The 25,547-nt window shown below is 40.7% G+C and overlaps 1 protein-coding gene across 31 annotated transcripts in view; it reads left to right on the forward strand.

The window, feature by feature from the left end:
- The window catches only part of Svil (supervillin), a 221,212-nt gene that overhangs the window by 133,268 nt on the left and 62,397 nt on the right, over positions 1 to 25,547 (forward strand). For 19 of the 31 annotated variants that reach the window (XM_074056174.1, XM_074056172.1, XM_074056170.1 and 16 more), the window contains 10 exons: positions 1,070 to 1,127; positions 1,244 to 1,395; positions 3,833 to 4,499; positions 16,517 to 16,597; positions 18,969 to 19,805; positions 20,148 to 20,318; positions 20,960 to 20,994; positions 21,747 to 21,808; positions 22,512 to 22,651; positions 24,208 to 24,303. In XM_074056174.1, the coding sequence (XP_073912275.1) occupies positions 1,120 to 1,127; positions 1,244 to 1,395; positions 3,833 to 4,499; positions 16,517 to 16,597; positions 18,969 to 19,805; positions 20,148 to 20,318; positions 20,960 to 20,994; positions 21,747 to 21,808; positions 22,512 to 22,651; positions 24,208 to 24,303 (2,249 nt within the window). In that variant the 5' untranslated portion in view covers positions 1,070 to 1,119. The remainder of the gene's footprint in view (positions 1 to 1,069; positions 1,128 to 1,243; positions 1,396 to 3,832; positions 4,500 to 16,516; positions 16,598 to 18,968; positions 19,806 to 20,147; positions 20,319 to 20,959; positions 20,995 to 21,746; positions 21,809 to 22,511; positions 22,652 to 24,207; positions 24,304 to 25,547) is intronic. The other 12 variants (XM_074056166.1, XM_074056169.1, XM_074056184.1 and 9 more) reach the window with 8 other exon arrangements.

A 25,547-nucleotide genomic window follows, 5' to 3' on the forward strand; every position in this document is an offset into this window, starting at 1 on the left:
AGGAGACAAGAAAGGAGACCTTGATTCTGAATCATCCTTGGCCCTTTTTCTAAAGAAACACTTGTCTGACATCTCAGCTTTATTCCTGTAGTCAGTGTCACAGGAAATGTCCCAACATGGGAGACTGTTTTTGTTGGTCCTCCAGTGTTGCCAGAAGGATCACACCATCCATTACAGCAGGGAAACAGAGTTAGCATTTCCTTTCAATGAAAGCCTACAAGGGGAGGCCAAGGACCCATGTTGATCTAAGCTGTCATTATGGAGGTGTGCCCTGTTGGGTGCTCTTGGAACCACAATCGTGTAGTTACAGATGTTCACAGATTCAATAATGGAGTGAAGTTGGATTGCTGTGAGTTCACCATCGTAGCTTGCACATGGCCCTGTGGGTAGCACTAGTCTCTGCTTTTGTGTTTTCCAGAATAAAAGCTTAAAGTAAGGGCCAGACATGGTGGTTCACACTTGTGATCCTAGCTACTTGGGAGGTGTAGATGAGAAGATCACAGTTAGAGGCCTCTGGGCAAAAGTGCAGGACCCTGTCTGAAAAATAACTAAAGCAAAAAGGTCTGGAGTTTAGCTCAAGTGGTAGAGCACTTACCTAGCAAGTGCAAGGCCCTGAGTTCAAACCCCAGTACTGCCAGAAAAAAGAAATAAAAAAAGTTTAAATTACTTTGTTAAATGTAACAAAAGTTTAAAACAGGTCGATACTGGCATTGCTTCTGATAAAGAGAAAGGAAAAAAAAAACCCATCTTACTAGAGAGAGCTTGCAAATCATGACACCTTTGACTCTCCTGGGTGCCGTAGTCTCCCTTAGCCTACATGAGGTTACATATTAGCTAATATGTGACCAATGTGTTGTGTGTGTTGAGGGTGGCGGGAGGACAACTTGGAATCTACTTTCCCTATTGGAAAACAAAACTCCAAGACACAGAAAGTTGGTCATTGTTGTGGGTCACCACTGCCTGGGAGCCAAACACAGAAATTTGAGCTCCATAAATATGAATGAATAAAATGAATTCATGACTCCTAACCATGGGACTTCCCTTCTTGTTCTTTTTTGTTTTATTTTAGTTGCAGAATTAAGAAAACTCTTTGAACCAAAGAGGAAAGAATTTTTAGAAATGAAGAGGTAAGGTATTTATGGTGTGTGACTAAGGACTAAGAGGAGTCTGGCAAACTGGTATTTAGCTGTCCCTCAGCAGTGATTTCCATGTCTCACTGTTACTTTTTTGGTGTATTGCACAGGAAAGAAAGAATTGCCAGGCGTTTGGAAGGAATCGAAAATGACACCCAGCCCATCCTCTTGCAGAGCTGCACAGGACTGGTGACTCATCGCCTGCTGGAGGAAGACACGCCCAGATACATGCGAGCCACCGACCCTGCCAGCCCCCACACTGGTGAGCATGTGCTGCCTGGCATCCCGCACACTGCCTTTCTAGTCTAGTGGGACTGGAACATGAACTCTCCAACCACAGTGAATTGTGTGTATCTACTTTTTATTTAATGTGTTTGTTAAAAACACCAACATGTCAGCAGCCCACTCTGCCTCATGGATGTGGTCCTCTAATATCAGAGCAGTAAGAAATGTCTCCCCTGTGCACATTGTTGGGTAACTTCCCTGGATGGGGATACTCAAAGGAAGGCATGTGTCCATCTCGCCAACCCGCAGGGCTTGGCACAGGACCTGCTGTCAGAAATGCTCAATGAATGTTTTGGGTTTTTGTTTTGTTTTCTGTTTTTTTGTATTTTTGATAAAGGAACTTCCTTAGAGTTCTCCTAGTGGGTTGAAACTAAATGCCTATATGCACAGCAAAGGGCAATGCCGCTCTCACTAGGGAGACTTAAAGGCAAGCTGGACTATGAATAATTACAGGTCTTGCTCAAAGTGTGTATGCAGCAAAACATTCTACTTGTTTGCATGGATGCAGGTGCATTGCATGTGGATTTCGTATTAAACCATATGTCAAGCGTGGTGACTTAGCTTTTCCTTGGTTATGCAGAGTCACTGTTACAGTCTTCGGGTGTCCAGCTTGACCTTGGCAGAGGCTGAGGCCATCAGGGTTGATACGCCTGTCCCCAGTCCCTGGCTTGGAGGCGCTATAAAAAGCCACTGCTTTTTATAGCTAGTGTTTTCTAGTTTCTTCTTCAGAGAGAACTGTTGATCTTACATCATGATGTTATAATTTTGCTGGGGTCTATGATTTCTAATTTTTTGTGGCCTGAACATTAGAGAACTAAGATTGTTTTGAAATGATGTATGTGAAGAACCCAGAATAGATAAGAAGGTTGGTGAAGTGGCTCAAGCAGTAAGAGCACTTGCCTAGCAAGTTTGAGGTCCCGAGTTCAAACCCCAGTGCTTCCAAAAAAAGAAAACAAACATAAAAGAATTTGCAGAAGAGATAAAAATTTCAAAATTTATAGACAGAAACAAATCCTACTGTATATAAATGCTCAGCTATGTAGCATATAACTTAAGCATCACATCCTAGTGAGAAAAGAAAGATTTGTTTTGTCTATTTGTTTGTTTTAGAGATGGGGGTCTCACCATATAGTCTAGGCTGGTCTTGAACTCCCTATCCTCCTGCTGCCTCAGCCTCCTAAGTGCTGAGATTACAGACATGTTCCACCAGGAAAGAATTATTTCATAAAATGGCATTGGGAAAATGAGCTAGTGAAGGCGAAGGAAAGAACATACTCCTCTTTGCATTCATACTAAACCCAAAAATATGTTTTAGTTAAATGCATGATTAATTTAAAGAAAATAATTGGAGAGCTGGAAACATGGCTCAAGCAGTGTGGCACTTGCCTGGCAAGCACAAAGCCCTGTACTTTTTTTTCCCAGTACTGAAAAAAAAGAAGGGAAGACAATACTTGGAAACATGAAAACATAGGTGTATTTTATTCAAATACAGTGGAAAAGGATTTCAAAACACAGAAACAGTAGAAGAAACTACCCAATAATTAGGTCAGCTGACCTGACTATTTGACAGTTGACATCTATATGTCAAAAAAAAAAAAATTCCTGGGCTTGCAGAATGGCTCAAGCGATAGAGTGCCTGCCTAGCAGGCACTGAGTTCAAACCCCAGTGCTGCCAAAAAAAAAAAAAAAAACCCAAAATCTCATAAGCCCACATAGCTATTGAAACAAAATTAAACCACAAATGAGTTTGAAAATACTCCCAAAGAAGACAGATGCCTAATATTCCCATAAAATTTCATGGAAACCAATAAAAATGACATTACATAGAGCAATAATCTTGAGCAGGCATTCCCTGGAAGAAAAAGATAATGTGGTAGCTAATAAACATGAGACACAAAACAGATACCTGCTTTTTCTTAAATGACCAAAGGCAGTTTTTAAAAAAGAACTCCATATTTGGGCAAAAGCATATGTTACAAATATAAGTGCAGATTGGTGCAGATTTCACAGAAATTCTCATTATTATTATTGCATTATTATTTTTCAGTATTGGAATGGAACCAGGGCATTGCCCGTGTTAGGCAATCACTCTACCACTGAGCTACACCTCCAACTCTCTAGAAATAAATAGGATAGTTTAGAAAAGTGCCTTCAAATTTCTTGAGTGTTTGCTAAACTAATTCTTCTTTTATGAGTCTGTCTACTGTGATGATAATCACAAAATAAGACTAATTAAAAGTTGGAAGCATGCCGAGAGATAATTAACAAGGGTTAATTATGGAATGCCTGTTGAATAGAATATTATGAAGCCTTAAAAAATGATGAAGATCTGCAGAGTGTCCTTATGTGTGTAAATACTGTGACTCTGCATCTTTTGGATTCTGTATATTATCCATCATGTAATCTGCTTGCAGGCCGATCAAATGAAGAGGATGAAACTTCTGATTCTTCTTTAGAAAAGCAAACTCAATTGAAATACTGCCCAGACACCTCGGGGGTCCATGGTAGTTCATCCCGTAGTTCAGGTTCCATGGACACCCACAGTCTTGAGTCCAAAGCCGAAAGAATTGCAAGGTACAAAGCAGAAAGGAGAAGGCAGCTGGCAGAAAAATACGGGCTGACTCTAGATCCAGAGGCAGAATCTGAATATTTGTCTCGCTACACCAAGTCCAGGAAGGACCCCGATGCTGTTGAGAAATGGGGAGGGAAAAGTGAGAAGCAAGAAGAGTCAAGCAAAGAGTCAAGTTCTCTGTATACCAGGTCCGAGACCATGGGGCTCAGGACCTGTGCAGTGGACTCCAAGGGCTATGCCTTCTACGGCAGTGACACTGCTGACCGGGAGGTGCTGCTAAATGTAGAAAACCAAAGACGAGGTCAAGAGCTGAGTGCCACCCAGCAGGCCCACAACCTGCCCCCAGCAGGCGAGACTTCCTCATCCTTCTCCTTCTCTGGGCGAGGCGCCTCCTTCACCGAAGTGCCAAGGTCCCCAAAACAAGTGCCCAGCTCCCCACTTCAGCAGCAGTCGGCCTCCCCGAGCCACTCTCTGGGTGACCAGCCATTGCCACCTGAGACTCGACCCAGGTAAGCTTAGGGCCCTGTGCTACCCCATCAAAGGCAGGAAAACTCCAGGGCCTTCTTTCTCTTTGCCTTGCTGAGTGGCAGGGTTGGAAAACTGTTGGCATTGTGTGCATATCTTTGCTAGCTGGAAAAAATAATACATTTTTTCCTATAATTTCCACAAAACAGGTTCTACCTAAGCAAGAAGCCCCACATCCTTCTTGTGTTTTTATGTCCCTTTTGAAAATAATTACAAACTAAACAGGTGCCATGGGGACATTTTCATGAACAGTTCATTGCAGGACCTTTCTTTTCACTGTGTTTCATAATTTGTGCTTCAGTTCAATTTTTCTGTAATGGTACCATAGACTTAGGATTTGAGGGGATTGTTTTGGTAGCTGATGTTTACAGTTCCAAACAAAGTAAGTGCCCAGCTCCCCACTTCAGCAGCAGTCCAGTCAGCCTCCCTGAGCCACTCCTTGGGTGGCCAGCCATTGCCACCTGAGGAGCAGGGTCTTAAGTTGGGGACAGACACTGACTGCAGCGTGCACTGATTATAACCGTAAAGTGTGATTACATAAGTATGTCAGCACACCAGGGGACAGCTGTGTATGAGGACACCTCAATGAAAAGGTCAGCCAGGAACAGAAACCACAGTGGAAAAGATCCTTCAAAGCCAAGAACAACTCAAGATACAAAATCAGAATGTCAAATAATAGGGGAGAATGTGGGTTTGTATCTAAACTGCAATTGAACAAGTGTGCTGGCCATAATGAAAGTGCAGCTTAATTAACCATCCTGCTCAGAGATTTAGGCTAATTGTGCAGGTAGATTCCTGAGTGAATTTTTCAATTGAAACAAGCAATAGCTTCACAGGTGAATTGAGAAGGGACCGAATCTCAAATGAATTCATCCTGAGAAAAAAATTATACATGTACATGCATATGTATGTATAAGCCTCTATTAGATATACACATCTATGTACACACATATGTTGGGAAATACTCCTGTTTGTTTCGATTGGAGTAGAGTGCTAAGTACCTGGTCATCTTGAAGTGGCCATAAAACACCTGAAGCAGACCAGTTTGGTTACTGAGGCTTGTTAAGCCAAAGACCTGCTTAAACGTACTTGCTCATCCAAAATCCTTGGAGATACCAGCTTCCATGTGAATTGCATCCTGTAACTCCCAACAATGCATTTTGAATGTGCTTTGTACAGCATTGGGACTTTACTTGAAACTGAGAAATTGAGGGACTGTGACCTGTTGTCTCATATTTTGACAGGGGATCCTTAGGGAAATTTGAACTTCACAGTAGAAACTGTTCCTATTTTGTACTCAATTGAAGGAGATCCCTCATATGTGTTTTGTGAGTAGGACAAAGTAACCTAACAGATTGCGATTTAGAAAGACTATTAGAGAAAGAAGCAGGCGTGGTGGCATACACCTATAGTCCCAGTACTCGGGAGGCTGAGGCAAGGGGATTGAGAGTTTGAGGCCAAACTGGGCTACATACAGACCCTGCTTCCCCCCACACTCAAAAAAGAATATTAGAGATATGCATCTAATTTCAGTGACAACTGAACATACAGTGACATACAGTGACAACTGTTTGTTATCAAGATATCTAAAGTCACTTAATCTCGGTAAGATTTTGAATCAGTTGTAATAGTAGTTAGAACTTTGTTGACTATTGCAAAGAAAAGATAGCATACTTGATCATTTTATGTGCATTTAAATCCTTTTTTAAATTTTTTTTATTTATTTATTTTTTATTATTCATATGTGCATACAATGCTTGGGTCATTTCTTCCCCCTCTCCCCACCCTCGTGCATTTAGATCTTCATATTTAAAAGTGCATAACACTGAAAGTCTTCTGTGCTAGGAAAAGCGTTGCTACATGACCGTGCTAGTAACAACACAGAAACACTTATGTTATTTTGAAGAGCCCAGTCTCAGCTCCACAGAGCCTTCCTTTCGAGAAGAAAAGCTAAAATGATTTTAGAACTTATAAAGCAATTGGAAGACACACTTGCTTTATTTTTGAAACCATTCAAAGTGTACAATCCTATGATTGAGAGGCAGAGACACAAAACGTTTCATGTGTAGCAGGAGAATACCTGAGGTACATTCACACCAAGAGATGGAAATAATGCATGGCGAGTATGAGATTTTCACAAATTAAAATGTCTTTTTGCAATGATTGTTGATTCAGCTTGTACAGAGGGATTTAAAGTAGATTAACATTCTGCTTAGATGTCAGGAAATTCAAGTTTCAGAAAGTTGTTCTTGTCTGATTTCCATTTGAGGGGAAGGAAAACAAATAAGACTACTTTGAAACCTCAAACAATAACAAAAAACCCTGGTGGTCTGAATAAATATAAAGGAAAATAATGGTCATCTGATACGGAAATAAGTAGCAGAAAAGTTGGATTAAGAAGTGAAAGGGAAACATAGTCACAAATAACAAAACAATTTGAAGTTTTTTCATGGATCTGTCCTATCCTCAAATGGAACATTCTTCTTGCTGCTCTTCTTTCTCATCACTCAGCTCGCCAAGGTTTTGGGGGATTTTTGCTGTTAAATCATTGAATTAAGTTACTTCCAGTTATTGGGGCTCATTAACAAAAGGCTGTCATCTCTCACTAATTAAATAGGAATATACCATTCATAAATATACAATCCAAAGATTATCTATAGTGTCCTAAAAGTTCCAATGTGAGCCACGTATCCCACGCACAGAGTGCCCCATGGACGCCAATATCTGCACACACCTGTGCCTGTGTACAGAACTATCTCTGACTTTATTGAACTCAGGGCCTGGAGTTTAAGTGGTGCTCTTTACCACTGGAGCCACACCCCCAGTCTTGTGGCTTTTAGTTTGTTTTTCAGATAGAGTCTCATGCTAACTTTGCTGGAGGCCAGCCTGGAACCATGATCCTCCTAACTCTATCTTCTGAATAGCTGAGATTATATAAATGTGCAACCATGCCAAGCCACAGTCACTGACTCTTATATATCATTGTGCTGTTAAGCATAAGCTAAATAACAAATGTTATGGTAATATTTGCCTGAGTAATAAAATTTATTTTGGAATTCTTTAGTATTATTAAAATATGATTAACGAAGGTTTGTAAAATTATTAATATATTGAAAGATGAATAGATGTTTTAGGGTCTTTAGCTAGAAATCTTAATTGCCCAGGAATTCAGATGGACCGTTATGCTGAAGAAGAATATACACAGTAAGGTCACAGCAGGGTAAGATCAGCCCCAGCCCTGTCCTTCCACCCTCCCAACCCCTGTGACTTCAGAACTTCATAGATTGTGTTCTAGGAGAGGTAGTGTTTCTAAGGTGTACTGTTCTTTGTGGATTTGGCCACTATGAATTTTAGAATAATAATGTTACTTTTATTTATATATCTAATAACATATTTATAATTTATATTTAAAAATATGAACTCCTGTTATCACCTAAAAGCCTGAATCTTAAACTTTTATTGATTTTGATACTTTGTAGAGCTTCTGTTTAAGAGGCAGAGAGAGAAGAGAGAGAAAGAAATGCACTATATTCATGACTTCAGTGAGGGCTGAAACTCACCCTTTGGGTCCCCAGCTGCCATTTTTCTGAGCATCACTGTCACTCCCCTCTCTGGCAAAGAGGAGAATGACAGGGAATTTATGTCTTATTTTCCAGTGGCAATCCACTCTAGAAAGCCCTTGTTTGTGGTTCATTGTCATTATTCTACTGTGACCCCCTCACCAGCCACTCCTTCTCCCAGCTAGCAAACAGCATCATTAGTGGCCAGAACTTGATTGTGGGATTTTCTGGAGACTGGACACTCACATTTGACCTTGGGAGAGTTGCCTTTGGTGGATGATGCCCTGTGCAGGGCTTCCCTTGGATGCTCAAGAAGGTGTAAATCCCATGTTCTCTTAACTAACGTGATGATACAAAGTTTGTTTTTGCGGTATTGGGCTTTAAACTCAGGGCCTCAAACTTGCTAGACAGGCACTCTGTCACTTAGTTACTCCCCAGCCCTTTCTACTCTAAGTTGTTTTTCAGATAGGGTCTCACACTTTTGCCCACGCCTGTAAGCTGGGATTAAAGGCATCCGTCATCACAGCCAGCTGTGATGCAAGGTTTTCAATAGGCAGGATGATGCCTTATTCACCTTTTTATTTCTCAGCGCTTATTTAGCCCAGTATTATGCACATAGCAGGAGCTTAGAAAATAGGTGTCAAATGAAACTGAATTAGTACCTGTATTTGTCATATTGGTTGCATTGCTGGTGATAAAAGAAAAATGCGAATCTTCCCTAGAGGATGGAACAGGTTACCCTCTAGGACTAGCTTTTCTGCAACACAGTTAACATGCAGACTGAGCCTAAGAAGTAATGGGGCTTATTTCTGGTTGCATTTGCTCATCATCCTGATGAGAGCCTAGAGGCCTCATGGTTCTGGTTGAACTTGACTATGCCCATGCATCCATAGAGCTGTCTAAAGAAGAGCAGAAGACCATCAGTCTCCTGCCTCATCTCCATCTGCTCTGGCCACAGGTGCTCTAACAGGATCACCAAGAGTCATGGAAAACAAATTCCCAGGTTCGTTCTCTAATGAGGAGACCTCAAGTGCTCCTCACAGATTTGTTCTGTTATTGTAGTGGAATTGTTTTCGCCTTTCACCCCCTGTACCCCCAAACATCTGCACTCCCCACCTTGCTGTACCAGCATTTGACTGCTAATATTTGATTAAACTCGTTCTTATTTTTTTTTCATTTAATTCTCTTCTCTCACTGGCAAGTAGCAATTCCTGCTTATTGAATTAAATATGAATATCTCCCAAAGTACCAGCCTGCACTATGCAGCAGCTGAAAATTCAAATGTGTGGCAGACCCCAAATGTAAACTTGTGCCTGGAAGCATGTGCCCCTTGTACACACATGCACCTATGCATGTATACCAAGCAGCAATTTTTGCAAGCAGGCAACTCAAATCAAATATAAATTTTCATGAGGTACAGAAGTTAATAGCCTTTCTTCTTAAGTTGAATAATGGGTTATAATTAGAAGCTTTTACATAATTAGAACTGGACACCCACATGGTGAAGCTAATCTTACTGTGCTAGATATAACTTTGCAGTGTTGGCAAGAAACACTTTCTTTTTCTTTAATAAATTTTTCATTAGGATATATTCATTATGCAGGGGGGAATTTGTAGTGACAATTCTGACTAGACTTATATTGTACATTATTTACATTGTTCCCCTCAACCCCCTCCCCTCTCACCTTAAAGCAATTGCAAGAGGTCTCTTAATTCTGTTTCATATAGGTATATGAAGTCCATCTGCCATATACTGTCACCTTAATCTCCTTCCTTCATCTTCCCCCTTTCATTAGTTCCCCCCAACACACACACTGCACATATTTTACAGTCCTGGTTTTCATTATTCATATTTAAGTTAATGTTCAAAGGGGTGCCTCAATGTATGCCCACTGTGGGTGTGCTTTGCTTTACCTTGGTCTGTTCAACTCCTTCCATTACTCTCCCTTACCCCTTTACCTACCATCCCCGTTTTTCAACAGTTCTCAATACACATCCTTATATCCTCTACCTTCACATCTTATGTTATGTGATATTACTGATGCTCTATCATTCTCTTTTCCTCTTTCCCCGAGTTTCACAGAACAGTTCCACTGTTACAAACATGTTCTACATCTGATTTTTTATATGACCATGGTTGTTTTTGTGTATATGTTTATCTTTGGATCGATCTTCCATGTATGAGACAAAACATGCGGCTTTTGTGTTTTGATCATGGCTTATTTCACTTAACATGATGTCCTCCAATTGTATCCATTTACTTTCAAACCCCATGTCACTGTTCCATATGGCTGATTAATACTCCATTGTGTATATATACCACAATTTCTTGACTCTTTCATCAGTTGTAGGGCACATGGGTTGTTTTCAAAGCTTGGCTATTGTGAACAGTGCTGCGATGAACATCGGTGCACAGATTTCTCTACTGTAGTCTGTCTTACATTCCTTTGGGTAGATGTCCAGGACCAGTATCACCGGATCATATGGCAGTTCTATCTCTAGTTTTTTGAGGAATCTCCATACTATTTTCCATAGGGGTTGTACTAATTTACATTCACACCAGCAGTGTATAAGGGTTCCTGTTTCTCCATATCCTCACCAGTATGTGTTGTTATTCCCTTGATTATGGCTATTCTAACTGGGATGAGATGAAATCTAAGTGTTGTTTTGATTTGCATCTCTTTTATAACCAGGGAAGTTCAGTACTTCAAGTATTTACTGGCCATTTGCACCCCTTCCTTTGAGAATTCCCTGTTTAATTCATGTGCCCATTTTTTCAGGGGTGTTGATTCTTTGGGGGCTGAGTTTGTTGAGTTCCCTGTAGATTCTGGATATTAGTCCCTTATCAGATGATAACAGTCTGGTGACTGTTTCCTTTGCTGTGCAGAAGCTCTTTAGTTTGGTGTAGTCTCATTTGTTCGTTGCCTCTCTTAGAGGCTGAGTCTTGAGTTTGTTTAGGAAGTTGTTCCCTATACCAATATGTTCAATGTATTTCCTACTGTTTCCTGGAGTTGTTTCACAGTTTCAGGCCTTATAGTAAGGTCTTTGATCCACTTTGAGTTGATTTTGGGGCAGGGTGAACGACAGGGATCTAGTTTCAGTCTTCTGCATGTGGATATCCAGTTTTCCCAGCATTTGTTGAAGAGACTGTGTTTTCTCTATCATGTGCTTTGGGCTCCTTTGTTGAAGATTAATTGGCTGTAGATGTGTGGGTTTATGTCTGGATCTTCTGTTTTAATCCATTGGTCTTCTGTCTGTTTTTGTGCCAGTACCATGCTGTTTTTATTGCTATGGCTCTGTAGTATAGTGTGAAGATGGGAATTGTGATACCTTCAGCATTGGACTTTTTGCTCAGAATTTCTTTGGCTATTTGAGGCTTTTGTGTTTCCATATGTATTTCACGATTGCTTTTTTATTTCTGTGCAGAATGTCACTAAAATTTTGATAGGGATTCTGTTGAACATGTAGATTGCTTTTGATAGTATGGCCATTTTCACGATACTGATTCTACCAATCCATCAGCATGGAAGATCTTTCCATCTTCTGATGTCTTCTTCAATTTCTCTCTTCAGGGTTTATAGTTTTCGTTTAAAAGGTCCTTGGTTTCTTTTGTTAGATTTATTACAAGGTACTTTATTGTTTTTGAGGGTATTGTAAATGGGATTGCTTCCCTGATTTCCTTCTCAATCTGCATTGTTGGTATATAGAAAAGCTACTGGGGTTTTTTTTTTTGTTGTTGAGGTCTAGATTTATTCCATTGTGATTTGATATAATGCAGAGGGTTATTTCAGTTTTCTTGAATTTGTTGAGACTTGCTTTGTCCTAAAGTATGATCTATTTTGGAGAAAGTTCTATGAGCTGTAGAAAAGAATGTGTATTACCTGGTTGTTGGGTGAAATACTCTGTAGATATGAACCATGTCTTTTTGGTCTAATGTGTGGAGTAGCTCTGAGGTTTCTTTGTTGATCTTTTGTCTGTATGACCTATCTATTGGTGACAGTGGGGTATTCAGGTCTCCCACTATCACTGTGCATTTAGGGCTATTAGGGTTTTTTTTAATGTAGGTAGGTGCCCCTGTGTTTGGTGCATATATGTTAAGGATTGATATTTCCTCTTGAAGAGCTGGTCATTTAATTAATATGAAGTGACCTTCATTGTCTCTTCTCATTGATTTTAGTCTGAAGTCTACTTTGTCAGACATGAGTATAGCTTCTCCTGCCTGTTTATGGGGTCCATTTGCTTGGAACACTTTTTTCCACCCTTTGACTCTAAGCCAGTGTTTATTTTTTTCAATGCAATGAGTGTCTTGTAAGGAACATATGTTTGGGTCTTGTTTTTTAACCCAGTTTGCTATTCTATGTCATTTGATTGGGGCATTGAAGCCATTTACATTCAGTGTTAATATTGAGAAATGCCTGTTGTTTTTAGTCATTTAGTTATACCTATTCCTTGTTTACTGGTCTGCTTGCTCAAAAGGGTTTATTCTTTCTTGAGTCTTCCTGAGTGCTGGGATTACAGACTTATATCACCTTGCCTGGCTCAAGAAACACTTTTTGTCTGTTGACTCTTAGGAGTTATATATCATCATGTACTTTATAAGCTAAGAGCAACTAACCACTGACTTCTATGAAAACTTAGGATGAGTTTTTACTTCCTGATAATATAATTCTCTGCCAGTCGGTTAACACATCAAAAACTGTATTGTTTCATCTGAATTCACTGCCTCTTTGTTCAGTGACTCTGTAATACTTTCCCAGTTAAAGTAACCTCTGCCCTATGGGGAACTGGCTTACCTCAAGACCCCAGAAGAATTTTCTGTTAAAGACTTTGTACTTGTGGAACCAGAAATTGCCTTAGATATTAGTTAAAGATCTATTTTATACAGAGAAGAAGCTAAAGATCTAAAAAGCAATTTGATTGTGACTTAGATATACTTTAATAAAATTGAGACTAACTGGCTGGGCATGGTGGTACGTACCTTTAATCCCAGGTAATTAGGAGGCAGAGGTAGAATTATGGTTGGAGGCCAGCTTGGGCGAAAGTTAACATAAGACCCTATCTGAAAAACAAAGTAAAAGCAAAAAGACTGGGGGTGTGGCTCAAGTGATAGAATACCTGCCTAGCAAGTGTGAGACCCTGAGTTCAATCCCCAGTATTGCAAAACAGACAAATAAACAAAAAACAAAACAACTGAGACCATTATCCGTTCATTCATTCAAGCTCTCTGAATCTGAGTTATTTCCACTACACTCTGCTTTTTCTCTATGCTAGTGCTACTTTCCATCACTGGAAAGCAAGAATTTGCTGGCTTGCCTTTGAAGGTTAGAGATTTCAAGAAAGAGCATATCAGAAGCTTATATAAATAATTTTGTGGGATTTACACAGGTAATTACAAGCTTTATCCTGATAACCAAACTGGAAGCTTGTAGTCTGGAATAATTCAGTTCATTAGACATCTGTCCATCTGTCCATACCTCATTAGTGTTGGTTTGAGTTAATTTCAGCTCTGAGGCCTTTCAGTTGATCTTGCAAGAATGTGGTATTTACCTTCCCTGTGTGCCAATCATTGTGCTCCTAGCTGTGGAAAGTAACCATACACATGTGATAGTTATGGTTCTAGAGGTCAGGGTTGGGTGGCACAGATGGGCTATTAATCTTACCTTGCAGAAGAAGTCATAGTTGGACGAAAGCCACAAGGGTGTGGTGAGTTGCCAGATGTGGAAGGGAGGCTGCAAGTAAAGAGGAGGTGCTGGCGGTGCTGCAGACTTGGCAGGATGGGGATGGGATGAGGCTGCAGAGTCAGTTGAATGTCAGTCATGGAGCACCTTGGGTGCCACGATGAGGCATCTGGTTTTTCCTTGTGAACAATAGGAAGTGCATGAAGGGCTTTAAAGCAAGGGTGGTAGATTGTGTATTGTAGCAATATCATATTAGAGGAATGTGGAAAATTGGTGTGAAGGAAGAATTGGTGTGAAAGCTCTGGTTCCAGGCTGGGCTTTGTTATTTACCTAGTCCTTTTGGCATTTCATTAGGTAATCTGAATACATTTGTGATAGGGTGATCAGATTTTTATTTGTAAATAAGTTTGATGACAGAAAGAATAAGAGAAATGGAGGGGGGAGAGGAATTAGAGGGATAAGGGAGAAGGAAGAGAGGGGAGCATTGGTACAAGAGAACAAGTCATGGACCTGGAACAATGGCAGGTATATTAGTCACCTTTCCATTCCTGTAATGAAATACCTGAATCAATTAACTTACAAATAGAAAAGGTTATTAGCTCATGGTTCTGGAGTTTCCAGTCCAAGATCAGACAGCCCCATCACTTTGGCCTCATGGTGGAGCAAACTGCTTATACCATCAACACAGAGAGCGCCTGAGAGGCTTAGGTCTCGCAGTCCCCTTCAAGGGCCCAACAACCTCCCATTAGTCCCCACCTCTCAAGGTCCCTCCATCTCCCAACAGCACCTTCCTAGGGACCACACCGCTAACATGTGGACCTTTGAAAGACACTCACACAGACCATAGTAGTTGGGAATTAGCAAAATGAAATGTAATAAAGTACTATTTTTACTGGCAAAAGAAAACAACAAAACAAAATCACTCCTGCTTTAAATTCACTTAAAACAAAATGCAAGCCCTCCTAGTGAGACTGCACCCATTCTCCTTAAAATTGTGTGACTTCTGAGTAAGATTTCTGCATGCACCATCTCAGTAAAACTCATGAACTTGCAGTTCTCTGTTGTCTATGAAGGAGAGGCGAGCAGCCTTTATAAGCGTTTAACATGTTCTATGCATGACACCTTCGCATCCATTTATTTATTGCTTTTTAGTTACATACATTTTTGTGTTTATTACATAAGAAGTGTCCAACTTTGAGACTTCACATTCCAGTTATAATGAATAAATGGAGCCCAGCCATTTCCTCTGTCTATGACTTTCATTTTATAAATGCTGATCTAACCTATTCTTGAGCAAGCCTCTGATCATTTTTTTATGATGAAGCTGGCCAAGTGTTTTACTTGCCCATGAAGGTCACATTCAAAAAAGTTGGGTAGTGACTCACAGTTCACAAAGCACTCTATTGTATAAAAATTCATTTGAGCCTTAAAATAACAGCTTTGCTGTAGTGTTCCCTTTTCTCTACATACATACTGTCCTAAGTTGTATTAGGACTTTCACAGCTGCAGATATTATGTTGGACTATTTCTATATCCAAACGAATGTTGAAAAATTGGACTTTTTGTAGTCCAATTGGAAAATGAAATGATTTTCCAAACATCTTCTTTATTTGCTATGGGTAAAATTGCTGTAATGGTGGCAACTGGGAGATGGGGTAACAGATTTGGGTGTAGAAAGACTGGAGAATTTTACTGGAGAAATGTATAAGTTCAAACATAGACAGAGCAAGAGTACAGGAGCAGTGACAGGCAGCTTGAACTAAAATAATTTTAGAAAATAATTCAATTGTAATTCCCATTCTACACTTTTGGAAATCACTTGGAGGTACAGTGTGTTTCAGGTCTGGCACTGAAACTTTGTAGATAGTTTTGTAAGTATTGAGCTGATAGACATATAAGTCACATGCAGAATTTCCAATTTTTTCTATCCATGTCATAAGAGAATGATACAGTCCTGTGACTTATTTTACATTGTTAGCACAAGGTTGTCCTTGCCTGCTGTTTTTCTCAACAATGTCATCAGCCTGGCATAATAACATTGTCCGCCTCTACTTTGCATTATGTTTGAGTGAATATTGAGGAATGAATATGTAAATCACATGTTATCTTAACATGATGCAAAGTTTTCCCAGGCTGGATGAAGCCTTTTTCACCTTTGTTACTTCTCAGAGCTTATTTAATTCAGTGTTTTGTACATAGTAGGACATCGGTACACGTTTATCTAACTAACCTGAATTAGCATCTGTAACTGTGGTATTGGTTGCATTATTCAGAGAAAAAAGGAAAATGTATAATAGCAGCTAAAGATATGATCTCACTGAATTTCTTTTTATTTATTTCCTTCCTTCTGTAGGTATTGTTTTTGCATGGACACTAGTTTTATATTTGACTATTTACCAATATGTCTCAATGAAACTTACGGAAACGATCTCACAAGATAATTATATGGCATTTGTGAGCAGAGTGTGACTATGATAGTCTCCTTTCTAGTAATTTAAACAACTTGAAAAACACATTCTCTGGCTGCTTTACATATATTTATTTCTATCTCTTAATTTTTAGAGCCAGCCAGAAGTCCTAGAAATTCCGTGAAGCAAATATAAACCCCAAGGCAAAATGTGCTTTTATATTTTCAAAAGCCAGGATTATAATTTACTTAACAAAGAACAACATTTAGATTTCAGTTATAATAAAGTCTGTGTATATGCTGACATTTCAGTAGAAATTACCTGAAGTTTTGTTCTGTTTTTTTGTACATGATAGTACAGGGAAGCCCAAACATGAGTGGTTTCTCCAGAAAGATTCCGAAGGGGACACACCTTCGCTTATCAACTGGCCTTCCAGGTACCTCCGTGGCATGCATCCAATGGGTGCCTTTCTGTCTTTCCTCTGGCTTGCCTTGGGCTTCCACATACTGGCTGATGCTGACGCTCTTATTTCCTTCTTTTTAATAATAGCAGTGCATTTGAGAATCATGTGTCCAAAAAGCAGTTACTTTCTAGTCACTTTATTTTCTCCTCTCATTGCCTTAATCTGCTCCTTCCTCCTTTTCCCCTCTCTGATAATCTTAACCACACTTCTTGCTCCTCTCCTTTCTCACCATCTCACATAGAACTGGCCAGAAGGGGGCAGTGGTGAGTGCCTAACAAGACCTTGGCTGTTCTCTTGAGTCACCCCACCTAGCCAGTGCCCTCTCTGCCCAGACTTCCGCCTCCTTGTTTTCTTGTCTCTAAACCAGCAGTTAATTTTCAACAGTTAAAGTCAGGACATGTGGTTTGAAAAGCAGACAAAAACCCCAATCATTTCATTTTTAAGATTGGGGGCAGGAAGAGGCGGAAGAAGTAAGAATGACCAAGTCATTGAAGGACAATGCACCCATGGATTGAGTTTCTAACAGCGACTTTGTCCCCAACCGAGGACAACACTGAGATTGTCTCTGATTAGAAGCACACATTCCACAGAAGAACTTAACTACTTTTCAATCTTTTGATCAACAAGGGTTATAAATATAAAAACCTCCAACACTGGCTAGTCTTGGGAAAAATAGCTACTCAGAGTGCTTTTTTCCCACGAAGTGTTCATAGTTACTACCTTTATGTGTGTCTTTGATTTTTCTGTAATGAAATATCCTGATACCCTGTTTGAAAACAGAGGAGTTTTTATCAAGCTTAGGGCACGCTTGTCCTTAAAGGGACAAGCTTTGCTATGAAGCAAATATAGTAATTACTTCTGCTAACTCTGAAAATGAAAGCTCTGCATTTCCCCCAAGAGATCACCTCCCTACTCCACAAGCCTTCTTTACTTTTTCAAAGTTATACCTAATCAGTAATCCATTATTGGTTGAAATGGGTTCCCTTCTGCACTCGTGATGCAAAGTAAGAAGTAGCTAACACTATGAAATGTGTATTCTTTGACTCTTTGCTAAGCAGCAAGTCATGCACTCTGCAAACATCACATTACCTTTTGGCACTACTGTTTCCTCTGGGGAGGGGGGATGAAACCCAGGGCCTCTTGCAAGCTAGCCAAGTGCTGTGTCACTGAGCCACATCCCCCAGCCCTCTATCCCACTCTATTTCCATTTAGAAGGTAAAGCACCTGAGACTTAAGGAAGGCAGGTGAGTGCTGGCAGAGTGGCTCAGGCGGTAGAGTGCCTACCTAGCAAATAGAAGGCCCTGAGTTCAAGCCCCAGTACTGCCAAAAAGAAAGGAAGAAAGAAATTTAGCCAAGTGCCAGTGGCTCACGCCTGTAATCCTAGCTACTCAGGAGGCAGAGATCAGTAGAATCACTATACAAATCCAAGTAGTTCTCAAGACCCTATCTTGAAGAAACCCATCACAAAACAGGGCTGGTGGAGCGGCTCAAGGTGTAGGCCCTAAGTTCAAGCCCCTGTACCACCAAAAAAAAAAAAAAAAACAGGTAAGTTCCCCAGGCTCTGTGGCTTTTTGAAATGGATTTCAGTTTTGTTCTCAGCTATATGACTAACTAGAAACAACAAAAAAACCTCTTTTTGGATTGTTTTTTAATTAACGACAATAGTTCTGGTGGAGTTCTCTCAACCAGTACTTTTTTCTTCTCTAATCTTCTTTTGTTGCTTCGGTTGTTAGTAATCATGTCCAAACTGCTACATGTCTTACAAGCAGATGAATGTAGTCTGCATTGCATGAAGAGGCTTGGAGATGTTTTGCCACATGCTTCAAAAGAGGGGTGATAATCATGTCTTAGCTCAATAGAAAGCGGCAATAATCGCAAGTGCTCTTACACTTCCAGGAGTCAATGAAATTACAACATTTGGGCAATAGGTGTAAGTTTCCCTGGAATGGCCCACCAGCATCACCCACAGGCCGTATTCTGGGCCGGTACTTCAGAAAGCTGTGACTCAAGTCACCCATCTCAGTGCACAATAATGCATACCAGTGGTGCATATTAATGATTTTTTTCCTGTAGTTTCTAGGTAACCCATTCTCCCCCAAGAAAGCACCTGACAGCTTTGTGGGGATGTGGTTAGTTTTGCAACTACTTTGGTAAATCTGAAAACTTAACTTCAAATCATTGATCTTGCAAGTATGGTGTGTCTATATTAAACCTCCAGAGGCCTTTCATAAGTTGTTCTCTCTGAGTTGATTTCCGTTTGCTGGTAATCAGTGATCTGCGCATGCTTACTTCTCCTTTAGCAGTTACTGCACGCGGCAACTTAAACCCTTTTTCTTTCTTAAAGAGTTAAAGTTAGAGAAAAACTGGTGAAAGAGGAGAGTGCTCGCGGCAGCCCTGAACTTGCCTCAGAGTCCTTAACTCAGAGGAGACATCAGCCAGTGCCCGTCCATTTCCTGTCCTTTCAGTCAGAAAATTCGGCCTTTGATAGGGTCACAAGCAAAACAATGAGCTCTGTGCGACAGCTGAACCGTGGCTGTGTCCAACCAGAAAATCCCATTCACACTGTCAAGCTGGCAACCACGGAAGCTCCAGATCACGTATCTGAGTGCAGCTGGGTAGGCTCAGCCACCCCAAATGTCCCAAAGCCTCCCACCCTTCATATCTGTGAGTCAAAAGCAGACGAAGATGTGCTCTTTTCTGAAGCTCTGGAGAAGAACCATAAAACACACTTGACTTTGGAGAATGATGGGCTTTCCACAAGCCACCAAGACGCCTCTGTGAATGAAGACTTAGGTAAGCCTGCTGTTAGCACTGTCACCCTCGAACCTCACCAGGACCCACAAGCTCAACACCAGCCTGCTGAGAAAACAGGCCGGAGTGAAATGGTTTTGTATGTTCAGAGCGAGCCTGTGTCCCAAGACACCACATTGACCAGTCACCAAAAGGAAGCATCTCCAAAGAAACACAAGGTCCTCACCCGCTCCCTGTCTGATTACACCGGTCCCCCTCAGCTCCAGGCCTTACGACGTAAAGACCCGGCTTCAAAGAGAGAGCTGGAGCCTCAGACTTCCAGGGCTGAAGGGCCCTGTGCAGAGGCAGGCATGCTGGACACGAAGGTCTCTGTCGCCCAGCTCCGAAATGTGTTTCTGGAGTCTGCCAGAGCGAGCAAGAAACCCGAACTGTAGGTGATGTTTCAGCCTTCCTCCTGATGTGTCACTTGCACGTCCTTGACAGAACGATTCACTCCTCAACTTGTGCTGTGTCCTGCATTGAATCATAAGCTTAGCTCACACGTGTGAAGGGCAGACTTACAGGAAATGGCTCAACACCTACCATTCTGCTTCTGCCTACTAATGGGGAGCTGGTGGAGTGGGTTTCTGGAATGTTCCACCTCCATGCATGCATGGTAGAGGCATGCAGAGGGATCTATGCCTTGACTCACTGAGATGCATAAACCTTTGCTTTATTCTCTTTCTCTGTCCTTCCCTTTCCCTGCTGTATACTCTTCCATCTGATCTAAAAGCCAATCACATGTTGAGAGATCAACCGAAGGAGTTGGCTTGCCCACCAGTATGGAACAGCAGAGAGGGTCTCGGAAACCAAGGCGATATTTTTCTCCAGGCGAAAATAGAAAAACTTCTGAGAGATTTAGAACTCAACCTATAACCTCAGCAGAACGAAAGGAGTCCGATAGGTAGGCATGGGTACATGTAGTTCCATAGTCTAGGAGCATAAAAGAAATAAGACGAGATTATCACCACCCCCTGATGGTCCTCATGAGGTTGGTGACCTCATAATTCTTCCATCTAATGTGGAAGGGATATTTATTTGGCTTATTGAAGGGTGTTTTTAAAGAATGTTGACCTTTCCAACAGCATCACAGTACAGTTTTAAATCACATTCAGATGGAAGGAAGGAACATTATTTTTCTTCATTAATTTTTATTTTTACCTTCTTGTTAAATTAGCATCTGAATTGAATATCCACCAGACTTTCAGTGAAAATAAGAAAAGGATTTTATATTTGTTTTATAATGAATGGGTACTTCCTGTATTTAAGTTTTTATATTATATTATCACATTCTATTGCATAGAAATGTTAATCCAAAATGTATCATCAGTCCTGCTCAGTAACTCCTCCTTGATCCTGGTTTTTCTCCACGAGGTGTGCACTTGGCTGGGATTGTGTGCACACACTTCACAGTGTGGTATTCACAGCTAGAACTTCTACCAAGATGGTATTCTTTAAGAGTTCAATTGCGCCTTTATTTCAATATGATATTTTGTGTCTTCCTCCACCACTAATTTCATTATTATTTGCTAATGTCTTTCCTAGGTATACTTCAAGTTCAGAAATGCCAACTGTAGAGGGCAAGTATCCATTTCCTTATTCTTTTTCATCTCTTCTTGATTAGATTTAAATGCTGAGATTTTTGGCTTTGTGAGAGAATAAGATTATGGAGCCTATCAACTTCTTCCTTTTCTGAAAGTTTTCCTCTCTGTGAATACAACCTTGTTAAAACTTTCAGCTGAACTTTCTCTTATTTTCGATAAAAGTTAAGAGAATTGTTAAGGGGCTGGAGGCATGGCTAAGTGGTACAGCATCTGCCTAGCAGGCACAAGGTTCTGAGTTCAAGCCCCAGTATCACCATATACAGGGCATGATGCTCATGCCTGTAGTCTTATGAGGAGGTGGAGATCATAAGGAATGCAGTTTGAGGCCAGCCCATGCCTCCCTCACCAGAAACAGAGAGCATCATTAAGTAAACAATATGAAAAAACTAATTTGAACCAAAGAAACAGATTTTTCTTATTATTGCTGTTGTTCAACAGTAACCACATTTCTTATATAAAATCTGTTCTTAAAGCCCTACTGGTCAAATATGGTAACAGAAGATCACCAGCTGGATACATTTCCTTTGGTCTGTCTGTGTTTGAATTGTAATGGAAATTCGGACCTTTCCACTGCGTAAAAGAATGGCCTCGTGCCAAGAAGAAAACATTCTCCCTTTGTTATTTCAGGTCACCCGTTTTTGTATTCTAGGTTTCCCACGTCTTGGAAAGCATTTCAGAGACGTGACATATACTTCCTAATGGTGTTGAGTTTTTATGTCTTTTTACAGATGAAGAAAAGGTAGATGAACGAGCCAAACTGAGTGTTGCTGCCAAGAGGCTGCTTTTCCGGGTACGGTGTCCAGAAAGACTTGGTTAGAACTGATAACCCTCCTGGAGGGAGACTGCCAGAGCTCTGGGACTTACTTCACACACTTCTGGGAGCTCTAAGGCCCTCCTCATCTGACTCACTTGTTATTCTTTTCCTGTGCTGAGTTAGTCAGTGTTCTGTTACTCTAACAAAATGCTTGAGGTAGTCAACTTAGAAACAGGAAAGATTTATTTCGTCTCACAGTTTGAGAGGTTCCAGTCTATGAGCAATTGGCCCCGTTGCTTTGGGCCTGTGGCAGGCAGTACACTGTGGAAGGAGCATATAATAGAGGAAATTGTGTTGTGTGAGTACCTCATGGTGGCCAGGAACGAGAGAGGGGAAGAGACAGGAGTTCCACAATTCTCTTTAAAGCCACACCCCCAGTAACCTGAAGACCTCCCCCTAGGCCCTACCTCTTAAAGGTTCCATCACCTCCCAGTAGTACAAGCTAGGGACTAAGCCATTAATACATGGGCCTGTGGGGAACATTTCAGATCCTATCCATAGCATTTGCTTCAACTGGTTCTGACCACCCAGCTGTGCCCCACCCTGAAATGTTAATGACACACTGATGTCTTTGGTGTCCCCTCCTGAGGGCCCCACAGGAGAAGTGAGTAGAAACACATTGCTGTCCCAATTTCTTTTCTTTGAATTTATGATGATTCTGCAATGCTTTTAATCTCAGGAAATGGAGAAATCATTTGATGAGCAAAACGTCCCAAAGAGACGCTCAAGAAATGCGGCTGTGGAGCAAAGACTGCGCCGTCTGCAGGACAGATCCCACACCCAGCCCATCACCACAGAGGAAGTGGTTATCGCAGCCACGTAAGTCTGCCTTGGGTTTTCTTGGCCTTGCCTGTGATGCCTTCCTTTTCAAAAAAGATTTTTAAATTTTTAAATAAAAACAAGGTGATAGGGAGATGGTTAACAAGAAGCCACAGAAAACTTGGTGTTTCAGGATTTTCTTAACTGCTGTCTCTGTAAGCTTTTTAATGGAATGTTACCCATTGTAACTTGTAGAAAAACATTGAAGGATATCTTTTATTGTTTTTGTCTGCGCATTCTGGTTTTTTATCTCTTTTATAATAAACAATGTTAAACACAAAAGTAAATGAAATATAATGAACTCTCAGCTTTAGGACCCCCCAGCTCTTGGTCAGTCCTTCTCCCGTCCACTTCACCTCTCTTCCTACCTTATTTTCAAGCAAACCCAGATATTTCATCCAGAAGTATTTTAGTACATGGCTCTAAAAGATGAGGCTTCATTATGTTTGTAAATAATCACCAAAAATGTTTAAAAATTTATTAACATTAGAATGATTTAACAGGACATCAGTTTTGAGCAATATGGTCAGACACGTTCCAAGTTTCCCAAAGTAATTCATTCAGAGATAATGGCTTTGATCAAGTGAAAATTTTTATTAGTTTTTAAAAAATGTTTTGGTGGGGCATTGACATCTCACCTTATTTCTACAACCTGCTGCGATGTCACTTGCCTTCACTTTCCTCCCCAATTGTTTAATTTTTTTGTTGTTGTTTTTGGCAATCCTGGGGATTGAACCCAGGCCTTTGTGAGTGCAAGGCAAATGCTCTGCAGCTGAGCTGTGTCCTCAGTCCCATGCCCTCATTTCTCCATGTGTTTGTAGACATGCACATTCTTGGAGTTATTAGGAATGCTTAGCAAATCAGTTTGCTTAAAAATTTTTTGTGTAGCTGACATAAAATAAGAAACAAAACAGTAAATACAGGGGAAAATTGACCCCTTTTAAGTCTCAATAAATCTACTTGATGTGCATATAGTTTATATGAGTGTGGTGGCACATGCCTGGTACCATCCCAGCGATGGTGGGAAGCCTAAAATAGGAGGATCTGGGTCCAGGTTGGGCAAAAGCAAGACCCTATCTCCAAAGTAACCAGAGCAAAAGGGCTGGCAGTGTGGCTCAAGTAGTAGACTGCCTGCCTAGCAAGTGCAAAGCCCTGAGTTCAAACCCAGTACCACCAAAATAATAATAGCAGTAATACTCTTAATAGTAATAAATTGAGCACAACATTCTACAACATGGATGTAATCTACTGATTTGCTAACGGCCAGTATTAGCTTTGTAAAATTCCTCTGTTAAGTAAGGACATTCATTCTAAAGTTAAGAGTAAATCTTTCTCAGGCCCTGCACCTGTGCTTGTTTCATTTACTTTGGACAGCCTCTGTCTCTTATTTCCTAAGCTTGTAATTACTTTGTGATTTTTTTTCCCCAAAGTGATTAACAAATATTTTTGGTAAAATATTTGATTTAACATATCTGGATTTAAAACCATGCTTTCTTTAATGCTTCTTTTCTTCTCTCTCCTTATGGATGTTCCTTCTTTGGCAATTGCTTTTAAAGTGAACCTATCCCCGCTTCGTGTTCTGGGGTCACCCACCCTGTAAAGACGAGACTTCCTAGTCCCACTGTAGCTAGGAGCGCTGTGCAGCCTGCCAGGTACCGGACAGAAATAGCTGCATGTCACTCCCAGTGCAGAGACGCTGGGCAGCAGATCCATCTGAAAGCCTTGAATGCCTTTCCTTTGTCTGACAAACAAGTCAGTGCAGAGAGTGTCCGGGATGTGTGGCATTTTGTTTTGTCCTAGTGCAAGGTACTGATAACTTCATGTCGGCCTGCATGAGCAAACATGACATCCATCTGCTCACATTGTGTATTGGCACCAGTCACACTAACTTACTTATCCATTTGTTTCTGTTTTTCATAATAATGTCAGTCCTCCAACCTTTCATTTTTCATCTTTAAAACACTAGCATTAAACTGTTTAAAAAAATTGAAATGTAAATGGAAAAATGGGGCATTAACCAGAATGCTGAAGTTCTGATGAGACTCAGTTTCTTTAAAAGCACATGGAGACACAAATACATGTTTAAAATAATTCTCCATTTCTAATTTGTAGAGAGACAATGCTGTTATATTTCAGAATTCTAGATGTTTTATGGCTGGGTTTTAAATTGTGGTACTTTAGAATTATGTTCTTAAACCATGTAAACATTCCTGTTTAAAGGCTAAAAATAAGATTCAAAGAAATAAATAAAAGGACAGTGCAGAATGAGTGGTGTAACCCAGAAGAGGGATACCCAGGAAAGTAGTCTGTATCACTGGACTCGATAAAGTTTCCCAGGCTCCAATGACCTTCCTTGCCATTCTCATTCTATCCCTAGACCCAGAGACTGCTTGCTGGTCGGGGATGGCCTGTGGTTAATTGGAGTGAAAGTAGAATATGCTTTTTACTAGATTTGAGAGTGGGATTTGCCACTGTAAGAAGGAATATTGTTGGAGATTGTTCAAGATTCATAGTGACCCTCATGCCCGTAATTGTAGCTACTTGGGAGGCTGAGATCAGAAAGATCAGGGTTGGAAGCCAGCCTGGGCAAAAAGCTCATGAGACCCCCGCTCCCATCCCAGCCAACATCTGAGCTCGTGGTATGCACTTGCCATTCCAGCTACGTAGAAGGCTGAGATCTGGAGGATCATGGTTCAAGGCTGGTCTGGGGAAAAAATGTTCAAGAGACCCCATCTCAACAGAAAAAAGTAGGCTATGGTGGTATGCAGCTGTCGTCCCAACTATGGTAGGAAACCTAAAATAGGAGGATCACAATCCAGGACAGCCCGGACAAAAAGCAAGACCCTATCTCAAAAACAACCAGAGGAAAGAGGCTCAAATGGTAGAACGCCTGAAT

This window comes from Castor canadensis, chromosome 15 (assembly GCF_047511655.1).
Source record: "Castor canadensis chromosome 15, mCasCan1.hap1v2, whole genome shotgun sequence".
Classification (NCBI taxonomy): domain Eukaryota; kingdom Metazoa; phylum Chordata; class Mammalia; order Rodentia; family Castoridae; genus Castor; species Castor canadensis.